The sequence below is a fragment of the Mandrillus leucophaeus genome, unplaced genomic scaffold (assembly GCF_000951045.1).
Source record: "Mandrillus leucophaeus isolate KB7577 unplaced genomic scaffold, Mleu.le_1.0 Scaffold21, whole genome shotgun sequence".
NCBI classification, from domain to species: Eukaryota; Metazoa; Chordata; class Mammalia; order Primates; family Cercopithecidae; genus Mandrillus; species Mandrillus leucophaeus.
This window is the reverse complement of record NW_012102143.1, coordinates 5,283,716-5,299,107: the sequence shown is the minus strand read 5'-3', so window position 1 is coordinate 5,299,107 and position 15,392 is coordinate 5,283,716. Positions and strand designations below refer to the sequence as shown.

At 45.8% G+C, this 15,392-nt stretch overlaps 1 protein-coding gene across 3 annotated transcripts in view; it reads left to right on the top strand.

Moving 5' to 3' along the window:
• The window catches only part of IQCA1 (IQ motif containing with AAA domain 1), a 182,471-nt gene that overhangs the window by 11,929 nt on the left and 155,150 nt on the right, over positions 1–15,392 (top strand). For 2 of the 3 annotated variants that reach the window (XM_011980286.1, XM_011980285.1), the window contains exons 2-3: positions 9,184–9,508; positions 12,835–12,954. In XM_011980286.1, the coding sequence (XP_011835676.1) occupies positions 9,184–9,508; positions 12,835–12,954 (445 nt within the window). Of the gene's footprint in view, positions 1–2,989; positions 3,049–9,183; positions 9,509–12,834; positions 12,955–15,392 lie in introns of those variants that run through there. The other variant, XM_011980284.1, reaches the window with a different exon arrangement.

Here is a 15,392-nt window from a genome sequence, read left to right as displayed (position 1 = left end):
CTGACCCGGTGGACACTGTTCTAACTGCTTCACAGCAACCCTGTAATGTACGGGCTGTTGATACTGTTATTTCCATTTTACAAATGAGGGAACTTGGGTATGAAGAGGTGAAGTAGCTCACACAGCAAGTAAACAGTGCCAAGGCAGGCACTGTAGCTCCAGCCTGCACTGTTGCTATTACACTCCCTATTTTTCTAGGCAAGGAAGTAAGAGCGGAGAGGTTAAAGGCTTGCCAGGGTTTGGGAGTGGGGAAGATCAAGAGTTCTGTTTAAGACCTATTGAGTTGGAAGTGCCCATTGGACATGACGTGGAGATGAAATAGCCAGTTAAAATAGCCAGTTAAAATATTCAGATCTTGGGTTCAGGAGCAAGACCCATGTCTGAAATATAAACTTGCTCGCTGTCAGCCTGTGATGGTCTTTGTGAGACATAGAATGAATATTAATAAAGAAGAGGTTTATTATTATCCCAGCCTGGGATCATCCACAGTAAGGCAGAGAGAAGAGGAGACCCAGCAAAGGGATCAAAGACATGATCCGTGAGGAAGAAGCAAGTGAAAGAAGTAATAGTGTTTCCAGGAGAAGTAACTTCTTTCTCCTCCGTCAAGTGCTCCTGAGACAAGTTGGGGTAGAACTGAGAACTGACTTGATTTGGCAGTGTGGAGTTCAGCAGTGACCTTGACAGGAGCTGATTCAGTGGTGTGATGGGATAGAAAGACTTACTCAAGTGAATGTAGGAGGGAGAGAAACTGTAGACGGTGAACATAGCTAACTCTTTAAAGGAGTTTTGCTGCAAAGGAAAGGAAATGTGTTGGCAGCTAGAGGCAGAGCACATGGCTGCAAGACAGAAAATGATAGAATGTTTGTGTGTGGAAGGGAATGGCCCAGAATGATATAGGAGGAGGAGGGAGAAGTGGGTGACATCGTTGGTAGTGAGAGGACATGGGATCCAGGGGGTACTGGCCTTAGGTAGAGGAACTCGGCACTTAGCAATGGAACAGGTGGGAAGGCAGTGTCAAGATGCTATTCAGTGGGTAGGTGCCCTGGAGGTGGCCTGGAATGATCATGGTAGATGGAAGATGATGGTGACTGAGGGGCAGTGGTGACAGCATCAGATGAAGTGGGATTCAAAGCCAGGGAGTGTTGGGAGGAGGGAATGCAGATATCTGGAGGTGCAGTGAAAAGAAGGGGTCCCCTTGACCCAGCCCCACAGCCAGAGACAGAGGGCTCTGGGGGGGAACAGGAGCCTCTACTGCGAGAGCTTCCGAGCAGAGCCAGGCCTTCCATAGAGCAAGACGACAGGGGGAGTATTCAGGGAAGAAGATAGCAAACTAGTTAAGATTGGAAGATTCAGAAGGTTTTATCATGCGCAAAATTACACGGAAAGAATTCCCATTTTGCAATATTTTGATTTCCCGCGGACGTGCATAGTATGTCTGAATATGCAAGTGTTTCCCTCCCCAACCCACTCCGTTATAGGAAAACTGCCAAGCTGTAGAATTAACAGTCTGGTCTTTCTAACTGTTATATTCAGTCTTCTCCATCCATAATCCTCCTGACTTCAAAGTCTGTCATATCTCTAAGTCATATGCTCAACTCTGAAACCAATCATATACTTTTAAAAACTGTTAAGTAGTCTTATGGATAAAATACTACCTTCTGTTTGCAAGGTGCATTTAAAATTCCCGGAACACTTTCACACCTGTTATTCCACCTGTATTAGTCTGTTCTCACGCTGGAACAGAGGAAAGAGGTTTAATTGACTAGCAGTTCTGCAGGACTGCGAAGTCCTTAGGAAACTTACAGTCATGATGGAAGGTGAAGTCAAACACGCCCTTCTTCACATGGCAGCAGCAAGGAGAAGTGCAGAGCAAAGCGGGGGGAAAAGCCCCTGATAAAACCATCAGATCTTGTGAGAACTCACTATCATGAGAACAGCATGGAGGTAGCTGTGTCCGTAATTCAATTACCTCCCACTGGGTCCCTCTTACAACACGTGGGGATTATGGGAACTACAATTTAAGATGAGATTTGGGTGGGGACACGGCCACACCATATCACCATCCCACAGTAGTCCCTGAGGTGTCCAGAGTTGGTCTCATCATCCAGGTTTGCCAGTGGAGGAGGCGTAAGCATGAAGAGGTTGAGTGACCTCCAGGGATGAGCTGCTCAGCACACTGGTTTCTATTTTAAATGTAGAGCACTTTTACCTTTGAAAACCACCTTGCCATATCCGGGGAAAATAAAGACATATGTCCACGCAGAAACTCATGCAGGAATGCTTCTAGCAGCGTTATTCAGAGCAGCAAAAAAGGTGGAGACGACTCAGGTGTCCATGGGCTGACAAATGGATAAACAAAATATAGTGTATCCATACAAAGGAAACTTGGCAATGAAAAGAAATGAAGTACGAAGTACGTGACAGTGTGGATGAACTTTGAGGACACCGCACCGAGGGAAAGGAGCTCAGCACTGAAGCCCCGTCTTGTGTGATTCCACTTCTGTGAAATGTACAGAATAGGCAAATAGAGCTGGAAATTAGGTTAGTGGTTGCCAAAGGCGAGGAGGAATGGGGAATGGGGAGTGACTGCTTCACGGGTGTGAGTTTCTTTCCCAGTGATGAAAATGTTCTGGAGTTAGATAATGGTAGTGGTTGCACAACTCTATGCTAAAAACCACTGAATTGTACACTTGAAAAGAGTGAATTCTATACTGTGTGAATTATCTCACCAATGCTCTTATGAAAAATCATCTTGCCGCCTCTCTTGTCTCATTTGACCTTCATGACTGGGCTCAGGCAGAAGGAGGCTGAAGCTGCAGGGTGAGGAGGTGGGGTGCAAGGACAGATGGAATGAGCGCAAAGTGGGGGCTCCGCAGGATGGCGTGGCCGAGGCATGGTGTCCAGGTCCCTGGCGGTCCGACGCGTGAGGGGGTGTGGTCCCATGGAGAGGTATCAGGACAGCTGGGGAGCAGGAAGCCAGAAGCAGTTTCCAGGGAAGAGGGTCTGGCGGAAAGAGATGACGCCATGTCTCGGCACTGAGGAAAACAGGTAATGAGGCAGGGATCCGTGTGCTTTCAAAGCTGCCAAACATTTTCCTGTGAGCCAGGAATCTTTGCCTGGTCTCTCCAGACAGGGATCCCCAGACAGACTGCAGATGGGGAAGAAAGAAATTGCAGGACCCAGAAGGCTGAAGCCACCAGGACTGTCTTTGGCCAAAAATTCCAGTTATGGGTCAGCTCTGTGAGGCCCTGGAAAAGTCCTGCTTCTCTGACCTGACTGAAGCCAGTGAGGGCTCTGACCCTGAGCGACTGGGCTCCCCTGGGTGGGAGCCCACAGCAGGTCCAGACATCCAGAAAGTCTGGCTGTGCTCTGCCCCATCAGGTCGGCCGTGGTTTCCCCTGGTGGAAGCAGGAGCCTCTTCAACCCAAGATCTCTTGCTATTGTTGACTTTGCATCTTTGTGGAGTTCAGGTCACCCCACCTGAACTTCATGGAGGCAGCCTCTTTAGGGTGTTGTACAAACTTAATGCTTGTTGATGTGGCCAGTGTTGGAAGTGTAAGATGCCTTTTAACTTTTACTGCCTGTTCCGCTCCCATATTTAAACATTATTACTAGACTTATTTATAGTCTTTAGTCTATTGTTACTGAATTCTTGGCCATATTAAATCTGTATGTATGTCTCAGGAGTCTTCTGTCTTTAAAGCCTTTCTTTTCTTTTTTTGAGATGGAGTCTCGCACTCTTGCCCAGGCTGGAGTGCAGTGGTGCAGTCTTGGCTCACTGCACCTCCGCCTCCCGGGTTCAAGTGAGTCTCCTGTCTCAGCGTCCCGAGTAGCTGGGATTACAAGTGCACGCCACCATACCCGTTCCTGTCTCAGCGTCCCGAGTAGCTGGGATTACAGGTGCACGCCACCACACCCAGCTAATTTTTGTGTTTTTGGTAGAGACAGGGTTTGCCTCTTTGGACAGGGGCAGATAGTGCCTTCTGCTTGTGCTGATCTGTACCCAGCATTCTAGAATTTCCTTTAGCTAGATTTCATGTGGCTCCCACCATGTGAATTCTTAAATATTTAATGTCTTTGTTGGTGCTGTGAATGGGTTTCTTCTTTCATTTTTTTTCTCTGCATTAAAGTATTGCAATTTTGCTGTAATTTTTTTTTTTTTTCTTGAGTGCAGTGGTGAGATCTCGGCTCACTGCAAACTCTGCCTCCGGGTTCAAGCAATTCTCCTGTCTTCCAAGTAGCTGGGATTACAGGTGCCTGCCACCATGCCCAGCTACTTTTTGTATTTTTAGTAGAGATGAGTTTTCATCATGTTGGCTAGGCTGGTCTAGAACTCCTGACCTCAAGTGATCCACCCACCTCAGCCACCCAGTGCTGGCATTACAGCCGTGAGCCACCACGCCCGTCCTTTGCTGTACTAGTTGATGTATTTTTGTTACTGATTTCCTTGGATTTTGCAATCATGCCATTTTTAAGCAATGGTGTTAAAAAAAATGGTTTATATTACTTACGTATCTCCCTTGTCCTTTTTTACTGCTAATTTTGAGGGCATCTTTCTAGCGTTTCTCCACTGAAGGTCCATTGGGTCACTGTTCTTTGGCACTTTGAAGAAGTCGTCATTCTTTTTTTCCTGGTGTGTGGGGATGGCGTTTTTAATCAGTCTTGTGTTGCAAGTTACAATTTACTGAGCATCTTCTTGGTATCTGTGAAACAAGCTGGGGTTTTTACTGGTCCGTTGCTGTCTGGAGTTATGCTTTCCTCTGTGCTGAACTGAAAAGCACTCCCGCAATCACCCCTCCTGGGTTAGAGGCAACAATTCTTTTGATCTGGAGCTGTGCTCTGTTTTTTAAGTGGAATTTCAGATCTGAGTTCTAAACAAAATTAACCTGTAATTTTCCTCTTGAAGAATGTTGTCCTGGCAGGTTTGGGCCCCAAACCCTGTTAAGTCCACAAAGCAACTTGAGCATTGCTCTATATTTTATGCCAACAGTTGTCACACCTGTTAGTATGTTCAGCCCGTGTCTTCACTCAGGCCTGTGAGTGCCTTGGGTTTACTGTCACTTCTCGGGTCCTGGAAGTCTGGACTTGGAAAACTCACATCGTGCCGAGCTGCGGGTCTTGATCATTGTGCACAGCCAAACCGTTCCCTTGATCATCTGTCATCTTTGCTTCTTCCAGCCCCTCCTGCTTGTCTGTTTGAGGTGGGGCAAGCAGAATGTCAGAGGGTCTCAGGAGCTTTAAACTGGCATGAGGTTTTGCTTTTGTTGTTGTTGTTTTGAGCGATGGTTGTTGTTGTTCCTGGTCAATGTAATTGTTTATTAGTCACTAATTCTGCCAGGAGTCAATGTGTGTTCTGTGTGATATGGTTTGGATTTGTGTCCCCACCCAACTCTCCTGTCAAATTGTCATCCCCAATGCTGGAGGCGGGGTCTGGTGGGAGGTGATTGGATCATGGGGGTGGATTTCCCCTTTTGTGCCATTCTCGTGATAGTGAGTTATTAGGATAACTGCTTGTTTAAAAGTGTGTGGCACTTTCCTGCTTTCCTCTTGCTCGTGCTCGCGCCATGTGAGATGCCTGCTCCCACTTTGCCTCCACCATGAGGAAAAGCTCCCCGAGGCCACCCCAGACACAGATGCTGCCATGCTTCCTGGACAGCCTATGGAACTGTGAGCCAATTAAACCTCTTTTCTTTATAAATTACCCAGTCTCGCCAGGCGTGGTGGCTCACGCCTGTAATCCCAGCACTTTGGGAGACCGAGGTGGGCAGATCACCTGAGGTCGGGAGTTCAAGACCAGCGTGACCAACTAAAAATACAAAATTAGCTGGGCATGATGGTGCATGCCTGCCCAGCTACTCGGGAGGCTGAGGCAGGAGAATCACTTGAGCCTGCGAGGCGGAGGTTGCAATGAGCTGAGGTCACGCCATTGCACTCCAGCCTGGGCAACAAGAGCGAAACTCCGTCTCAAAATAAATAAATAAATAAATTACCCAGTCTCAGGTATTTCTGTATAGCAGTGAGAGAATGGACTAATACACTGTGCCAAGTGGAATTCTAATTTTCTGATAATAACCTTCTTTCTTATAATAAGCTGGTCTGGAAGAGTGCCCTTTCACTAGCAATATTTTAAATATTGCTGAGTTTTGAGAAATCTGGCATTCGAACATGCTGGGGATGGGATTCTAAAGGCAGAATTCAGTGTCCTGACTCAGTGGGGTGTTGGGGGAAAGAGTTTTGGTTTTTATGCTCAATCTGTTTGCTTGTGATGTAATTACCTCTGTGTCACGGGACCCCTCCTTCCTCATCTACTTTCTCCCTGACAAATGGGAAGCGATGAAGTCAAGTGGTTTAGAGGGTGAACTCTGGAGCCGGACTGCCTACATGTATATCCTGCATTCAAACTGTGTGACTTTGGGCAGTAACTTCTCTTTGCCTCAGTTTTCTCATATGTATACTACGCTAATAATTATGCCTACCTCATAGGGTAGTTGTGAGGATTACATGAGTTATTACATGGAAACCACTTAGGACAGTGACTCACAGTATATAAATGTAAGCTATTACCGTCACCATCGTCATCATCATTATCATCATCATCATCTGAACCCAAAAATCTTGCAGACATCAAGATATGCTTTTACTTTTTGGCCAGAAAGGTGGAAAAAGCACGTATAATCAGTGCTTCAACAAATGATGCTTAGTGTTTAGGGAAGAATGGAGCATGTTTGAGAAATGGCAGATGGTGAGCCTGGGGCAGAGGGTACCTGGAGGGGATGCTTAATAATGACCTTAGGAATGTAGAAGAGAGATTCCCAGTCAAACAGGGTGGCTAACCATGGGTACTTATCTCCTCTTCCTCCTGAATTGCCTCCAAAATGGCAATAAAGGATTTAAAGCTATGAACTCACAAGGACAAAGAAAACATTTGACAAGAGATACCAAGAAAGTGCAGGAGGCCAGGCACAGTGGCTCACGTCTGTAATCCCAACACTTTGGGAGGCCAGGGCAGGTGGGTCACTTGAGGTCAGGAGTTCGAGACCAGCCTGGCCAGTGTGGTGAAACCTCATCTCTACTAAATTAGCCTGATGTGGTGGCACATGCCTGTAGTCCCAGCTACTCAGGAGGCTGAGGCAGGAGAATTGCTTGAACCCGGGAGGCGGAGGTTGCAGTGAGCCAAGATTATGCCACTCACTCAGGGCTGGGTGACAGATTGAGACTCTGTCTCAAAAGAAAAAAAAGAAAATGTGGGAAAGGGAGAGCAGGCATGGATGAAAGGGAATGGAGGAAGGGCAAAGAATGTGGGACCTGAAAGCCAGCGGATGGGGCTGGGGTGATCAAAAGCCAGCTGTTTTCCTGGGAAGACAGATGGGGGGCATGGTTCTTCTGGGATGGGGCTGAAATTGGAAGACTGCTTGCAGATCTGTATAGGCCACATTTAGGCTGCCAATCACTTGTACACCCCAGAGAGCAGGTGGCCAAGTCACTAGCCAACCAGGCAGAAGTTGGCACATGCAGCCAACCTGGACTCAGGACGCCAGGCACAGGTAAGCGTGGGAATGAGTGACTTGGCTGACAGTAAAGAAAAGGTGACCCCCCTTGATCGACTTGCTTCTCCTTCAGGGGATTAGGGCTGCCCCCCCCCCACCCCCGTTAGCATAGGGAAAGACCTTACAGAGATATACTGACATTTTTGGGTTTCTCCTTCATCAGTCATCAGGGCTCTCCACACCCACTTTCTACAGTGAAGCTCCTTCCCAGACACACTGACTTTCCAGTTCACTTTTCAGTCCTGGTTCTTGAACATAAAAGCAGAATCAAAAAATCACCTGAAATTTGGTAAGGGAAGGTGGGAATCTCTACCATGAATGTATTGGCCCTGGCAGAAAAAGTGGGGACACTCATGAGGGCCTAATAAAGAGACCAGTAACAAAGAGGTGGACATAGTCTAGGGAAACTGGTAAGGGATGGGGCAGTATTCTGGGGCCAGCCAGCCACAACAGAGCCACTACCACCCTAAGGCTTTGGTGGAAGGGCACACCCAGCCTTTGTTGCCTCGCCAGGGTGTGGACAAGAGGGTCATACTCGTCTGCTCTCTGGCTTCCTCTCTGTTCAATCCACTAACTCAACTCACTGGAATGAGGGCAGAGAGCCCAGCTGGTGCATTCCATAGAGCTCAGCCTCCCGGGCCACAGTCTGCACCTCACCTCGCTTCTCTCTCTCTCTCTTTTTTTTTTTTCTTAAGACAGAGTCTCGCTCTTTCACCAGGCTGGAGTGCAGCAGCATGATTTTGGCTCACTGCAAACTCCACCTCCCAGGTTCAAGCGATTCCCCTGCCTCAGCCTCCCGAGTAACTGGGACTACAGGTGGGCGCCACTACGCCTGGCTACCTTTTTTTTGTATTTTAGTAGAGATGGGTTGGCCAGGATGATCTCAATCTCCTGACCTCATGATCCACCCGCCTCGACCTCCCAAAGTGCTGGGATTACAGGCGTGAGCCACCGCGCCCGGCCTACACCTCATTTCTTACACTGTACATTATGGTTCTAAGATTCTTAGTGGTTGCCTTTTGCTGTACTTCATTCATTTTTCACTGCTGTGTGATAGTCCATTGGTGAATTTACTACAATGTATTTATCCACTCTCTTATTGGTGGACATTTGTGTTATCTCCAGGTTTTTACCATTATTTAAAAAATGCAAGTGATCATTCTTGATGCATATTTACAAGTTTCTCTAGGGTATAGTTATTCATTCATAGGATATGCACACATTCAACTTCATAAGAAAATGCTGCATTACTTTCCAAAGTGGTTGTTCCAATGTATACTTCACCAACTGTGTACGTGGACAAATCAGTTAACTATTCTGGATATCAACTCTGTCCTCTTTTAAATGTGTATAATAATAGTGGTGTTACGGGCGAAGTGAGGAAAAACTTCATATCATTTAGACAAAATGCTTTTAAAACTATTTATTTGATGATAATAGTGTTGGTACATATTCAGAAATCACAAGGACATCAGAACAGGATATAAATTGTCTAACAAGCCTTTCTACTACATAACGATATCCTTAGCTCACACTTGATTCGGTGTTATATTTTGCTATACCGGAGGCCCGATGTGTATGTTTTGCCAAGTGATTTTTATTTACTGTGTCATCTAAATTCCTTATCTTCCCCCAGAATGTATAATAAGATGTGGCATCAGACCCAAGAAGCCCTCGGTGCTTTACTCGATAAAGAGCCTCAGAAGATGGTTGAACCACAAAGAAATCAGGTTTTCATCTTTCAAACGTTGGCCACCTTCTACATAAAGTATGTGCAGATCTTCAGAAACCTGGAGAATGTCTACGACCAGATCGTCCATCCCCAGAAACGAATACTGATCAGGAAAGTCCTGGACGGAGTGATGGGCCGCGTCCTGGAGCTGAAGAACGAGATGGTGGAGCTGGAACTCACGGAGTTCCATTATTTCGATGACATCCTGCAGGATCTAAAGCTGGCTCCCGTAAGCACTCTGTTGTTTTCTTATTAGTTGCTTTTTGTTATAAATAGGATATGTAGCCCTGTACCCAGTACCCTACAGACTTCCTGTCCATGTTTACTAGTTGGTGTGTGGAAAATCTAAACATTTCCCTTCAATTACACCATGCTGTCGTGGACAAGGATTGGGTTCCCTTTGTTTCTGGTGCAGATGCATCTGCACACTTCTTGGCTGTGTTAGGCACTGCAGTGGCCGCGGTCTTACCTGACACCGTGGTGTCTGCACAAGGCTGTTGGAATGCAGTGGGCCAGCCCTTTCATCAGCACCCTTGAAGCACAGACCCTCCCAGCATCCAGTAGCAGCGCCTGCTCCTCTGTTTCCATGGGAATCTCTCTATAGCCTGTTGGTCACAGGTTCCCTATTGCCAGGTGGATGCATCTCCTCCTTACTTTGGGACAGTGGTGACCCAGGGAAATGTATGGCTTACATGGCAGTGGGCCTCAGACGTCAAAGGAGAGCTCATGTGCTTGCTCTCCCTCCTTCCCTCTGCCTCTCTTCCCCTCCTTCCCTCTCTCTCTGGAGCCCTCCCTGCTGGCACCTGGCAACCACAGCCCCCTCCTGCAAGCATTCAGCCCCTGCCGCCCTCTGACGTTCCTGCCGGGCACAGGGCCTCTCTTCTGACTCAGGCTGGCTGGGCTGCCGGGGCCACTGGCCACTTCCCGTCAGTGTCATGGTCCTGGGAGCTCACCTTCATTTTGAAAGGAACATTTCCTTGAAGTAAAATCAAAAGGAGAAAGTCTTTAATTTTCTACATGAGTGTTTTTATGTTTCTTCTCCTTGAAAATATTTGGACTTTTATAAAGGTATCTTTCTTTCTGAGATAGGCTTTCCTCACATCATTATTTATCAGAATGGAATAATGAGAATAACTGAAATGAATGAAGATGTTGACGATTATTCCAAAAGTTTTATGCTTATTGCATTCATCTGTAAGAGCATGGGCTGATCACCAGATTTGATCTGGTGCACTTTACTCACTAAAGTGACAATATGAACAATTTAGGGTAACTGTGAAACAAATAGTTATTAAGTCATATTCCTAAATTTAATTAGTGAAGTAATACATGTTCCTAAATTTAACTAATGAAGTAATACATATTCCTAAATTTAACTAATGAAGTAATATTACATTTATTAGTTGTGTTTCAAGAACAGGAAGTCACGCCCCTGTTGTTGAGGAATAGTGCGTTTAGGGCTGTGTGTGGCAGCCCCTCCACGGCCTTGCCTTTCCTGCCGCATCAGCCAGCCCCTCTGCTCCAGGGACCTCATCTTCCTAAAGGCCATGCCACTGTTGCTGTGGGGTCGGGGCCACCAAGCACCAAGAGGAGTGACAGACGAGCAGATGGCATCCAGGAGGCCTTCATGCAGGGGGCGGTCAACAGTGTTTCCTCGCAGTCCTGGAAATAGTGACTGAACCATGTGCTGTCACTGAATCCCACATGGTTGGGATAGGCTGAAGGCACCTTCATTCTTGGCCACATCCCCAGGACTGACAAACACCCAGCTGGGTTCCTGCCCTTGGTTCCATGAGTTCCCCAAATCCTTCCTTAAACTGCCCCTTAGTCCGAAGACTGTTTGTAACCTGCCACGTGGGGAAACTTTCCTAATGGGCCCACCTCATAGAGAGAAATATATGCGGGAAAGAGCCTTTCTCTACCACCGGAAGTTTCCTAGATTCCACTCCATAGGGAATGAGAAGCCTCAAGGTTTCAGGGATGGACATGAAACGCATCATGGACGAAGATGGAGCAACTAATATCTTTCTTTGCTTCTCTTCCATTCTCAGTGACTCTGTGTTCTCATCCTCAAAATCCTAAGTATAATATTTTTTTAGATGGAGTTTTGCTGTTGTTGCCCAGGCTGGAGTGCAATGGTGCAAGCTCAGCTCACTGCAACCTCCGCCTCCTGGGTTCAAGCAATTCTCCTGCCTCAGCCTCCCAAGTAGCTGGGATTACAGGTGCGTGCCACCACACCCAGCTAATTTTTGTATTTTTAGTAGAGACAGGGTTTCACCGTGTTGACCAGGCTGGTCTCGAACTCCTGACCTCAGGTGATCCACCTGCTTCAGCCTCCCCAAGTGCTGGGATTACAGGCATGAGCCACCATGCCTGGCCAGCTAACTATAATTTTGTGGTACCAAATGGACCAGATGGAGCTATAAGACAATGAGGTTTTGTCTTCAAAGTTATAAAAGTACCACACTTGAATGTGCTTATTAATAAATAAAAATCACATTAAATCAAAATGTCATCATTCTTCTCCAACTGCCCTCTCTCCTCAGGCCACACCCACCCACTGGACTCTGCTAGTTCACTCTCCAGTCACCCCCAGCCCTCCATGAGCCTCAGAAAGGTTTCGTGTTCAAAAGTCATTGTCACCTCCCAGAAGCCATGGGGATACTGTCCCACCAAGTCCTAAAAATGATACCCTCTTAGGCTTAAACGTTTATTTAGGGGAAGGCCTATCCAAAATTCTCTGGGCTGGAGGGAGGTTATGGGAAGTCACACCTGGAATTGGAAAAAAGATAAGGTAGCCAGTTCTGAAGACAAAGACCTTTGCTTCCCTGTCAAAACAGCCAAGCAGGTCTGACAGAAATTCTAGGATAGTGTTTCTCAGTGGGATTGGCCAAGGGCATACCCTTATCCTTAAAGAGCACTTCTGTACTCCTTTTCACTCAATTTGGACTGGTAAATTTTCATCTGACCCCCCGCTAGTTTGAAATATTTGGTAACATGCACAAATGAAGGATAGAAGTTTTTTATATAAAAACCAGTTTCATAATAAAGCAAACTACTTTTGTAAATAATTTTTGCAATGGGGTAATTTTGGTAAAAATAAAACCAAATTATTAGAGAAAAATGTGACCATTTACATACAAATAGTCGATGGTTCTGATGATAAATTATTAGGTTTAGTTCAGAGATCTCTACAGCTTAATACTCTACTACTCCAATTTGAACCATTATTTTAGGTAAAACAAGGTAATATTGTATTTCTTTAAAGAAATCCTTTAAGTAATCATTAGTTAATTGAGGCCTAATTGACGTGAACTCCTGATGCTTTTCTGTAATGATTAAAGCAAGGGGCATGGTTATGATTTTCTTTTTGACTTTGTGTCTCTTTAGTGAGTGAATTCTCTTCACTCTGCTGGCCTCATTTTTTTCCTTAAATGAAAATGGGAAGTAAAGCAAGCGTCTTTGATGTGCACATCCTTACTGTATATTTTAAATAAAGTTCGAGTCCTGGAATTGTGACAGAAATGCTCTTTTTTTGTTCTTTCTCTTCTCTAGCAACAATTAGATATTCCCATACCCAAGTATTTTTTGAAGGAGAAGTTGGAAGTAATAAAAGGAAGAGAGAAAATTCTTGCTCAGATATTAGCCGACAGCGGAATAGATACATCTGAAATGGTTTGTATATCATTTTAACAAACATTAATCCATAATCTGTGTAACTTCCTTTTTCTGCTGCTCCTAATTGTGTGAGCAACGCTTAGGTTATTTTCAGTTTAAGGAAAGAATAATCCCTCCCTCCTTGTTATACAGTGCATAAGAAGTTGCATAACTTTTGGACATGCTTTTGGTGATATATAATCATTATTTTTCAAGAGCTTAGAAATCGAGATCAAAATGTATGTTTTGCTACTTGTATCAGTATCTGTTGATTATCAACTCTGTCTAATGTTTCATCTCAAATTCATCTAGCTGAAGCTGGAAGCTAAATGTTATTCATGTAAAATAATTAAGTGCTGACATAACTTACTAGGAACTTGAAAGTTACTATACTTTCTAAAAATGTTGATTGGCCTTTTATAACTGCAGGCTGAGTGGATATGGTTTGGCAGTGTCCCCACCCAAATCTCATCTTGAACTGTAGCTCCTGCAATTCCCATGTGTTGTGGGAGGAACCTGGTGGGAGGAAATTGAATCATGGAGGTGTGTCTTTCCTGTGCCATTCTCGTGATAGTGAGTAAATCTCACAAGAGCTGATGGTTTTATAAAGGGGAGTTTCTCCCACAAACTCTCTTGTCTGCCACCGTATGACATGTGCCTTTCACCTTCTGCCATGATCGTGAGGCCTTCCCAGCCACATAGAACTGTGAGGCCATTAAACCTCTTTCTTTTGTAAATTGCCCAGTCTCAGGTAAGTCTTTATTAGCAGTGTGAAAACGGACTAACACATTGAGTAACACTTAGATCATCTTGAATGCACTGTCACTGGGGGAAGAATAATCCATAAAGATCCCTCCTGGGAAGCAAGGAGCAAAATCCGTTTAGTTCTGTGCCCCGATACCTCTTTTGTCCCCAGGATTTTTGCAGCTGCATCTTTTTCCTGTTTCCACAGATGTCTTAGTCCTGACTCTCATGACCGCCTCTTGGATTCTTGTAATCATCCGCCATGCAGCCTACTGGTGGGGAGTCTTCTTCCCACCCTTTCCACAGGGCACTGTCCTATCTACCTTCTGGCAGGTCTGCCTATACATTTCACTAACTTACTGCCTCGCCCCTCTGGCTGGCCTTCATGGCCTAAGCAGTAGGGCAGCACTTGTCCATTCAAGCTGGGACACTCCAGGGTGAAAGAGGCACTGTGACTAACTATGCTGAGGCAGCAGCTGCAGGCCAGGATCCCAGGGTAAACCAGCACCTGCAGTCTTTCTACAAATAGCCCTCATTGGGTATTGCCAGCCTGGGTGATGGTGTTAAGGAAGATTCCAAGTGTATGCTGAGGATGGCAAGAGAAAAAAGTGCCCTATGTGCCTGCCTCAGAAGACAGGTGAAATGCATGCCCTGTATTTGCCAGCCCAGTGCTGTCTCTCATTTTCCATAGGCATGTTCCATGCTGGATAGAGGACTTGTTCTTCTCCCTTACGTACCTGCTCATCAAAATGGTCCCCATTCTGCAGAGCCTAGCTTGATACACCATCCTTCAAGAAACCTTTCCTGACATACTGGCTTAGTCCATTTTGTGTTGGTGTAACAGAATACCACAGACTGGGTAATTTAAAGACAACAGAAGTTTGTTTTGCTTATGGTTCTGGAGGCTTGGAAGTCCAGTACTGAGGAGTTGCATCTGGTAAGGGTCTTCTTGCAGTGTCATAACATGGCAGAAGGAATCACATAGTAAGAGAGCAGGAAGCGAGGGGGTGAGCTTATCCTTTTAGCAGGAAGCTATTCCCTGGATAACAGTATTAATTCATTTTGAGGAGAGAGACCTCATGACCTTATCACCTCTTAAAAGTCCCACATCCCAACACCGTTGCACTGGGGACTAAGTTCCTAGCACACGAACTTTGTGGGACACATTTAAACCATAGCAGCCATTGAACTCAAGATGACCTCTCCTTCCTGTGCCCCTGCTCCCAGCTACTGGCCCTTCTTTTACATTATGCATTCCTTGAAGTCCATTCCAAAGCCAACTTACTTGGGGGTCAACTAGCCATCCTTTCACCACTGGGCTCCTGTGTCTGTGCTTTCTGTCCATGCATGAGTCAGGGCGAAGCACTCACACTGCATTTAGTTCCCCCCAAAGGAATCCCTTTGCACCAAGCAGTGATGAGCACTGCAGAATTACTCAAGATTTTGTGTTGGAAAATGGAGAAGGGAGATTACAATGCTCTCACTACAGTGAAATCCTAAAAATTCCTCTTTGCCATTTTCTGCTCACTGTTCCTCTTCATTTGTTCTCGGTCACAGCAGTCAGGCTTCTTTGTTCCTTCAGCATCCAGCTTTGGCCAGCTCCTATCACCTCCATTGGGTTAAGCAGTTCATCTCCACCCCAGTCTCATTTCACATGTGCCAGGGGCTCAGAAAACCACAAGGACTTCCCTGCTGCTACTTCCCCATGGCCT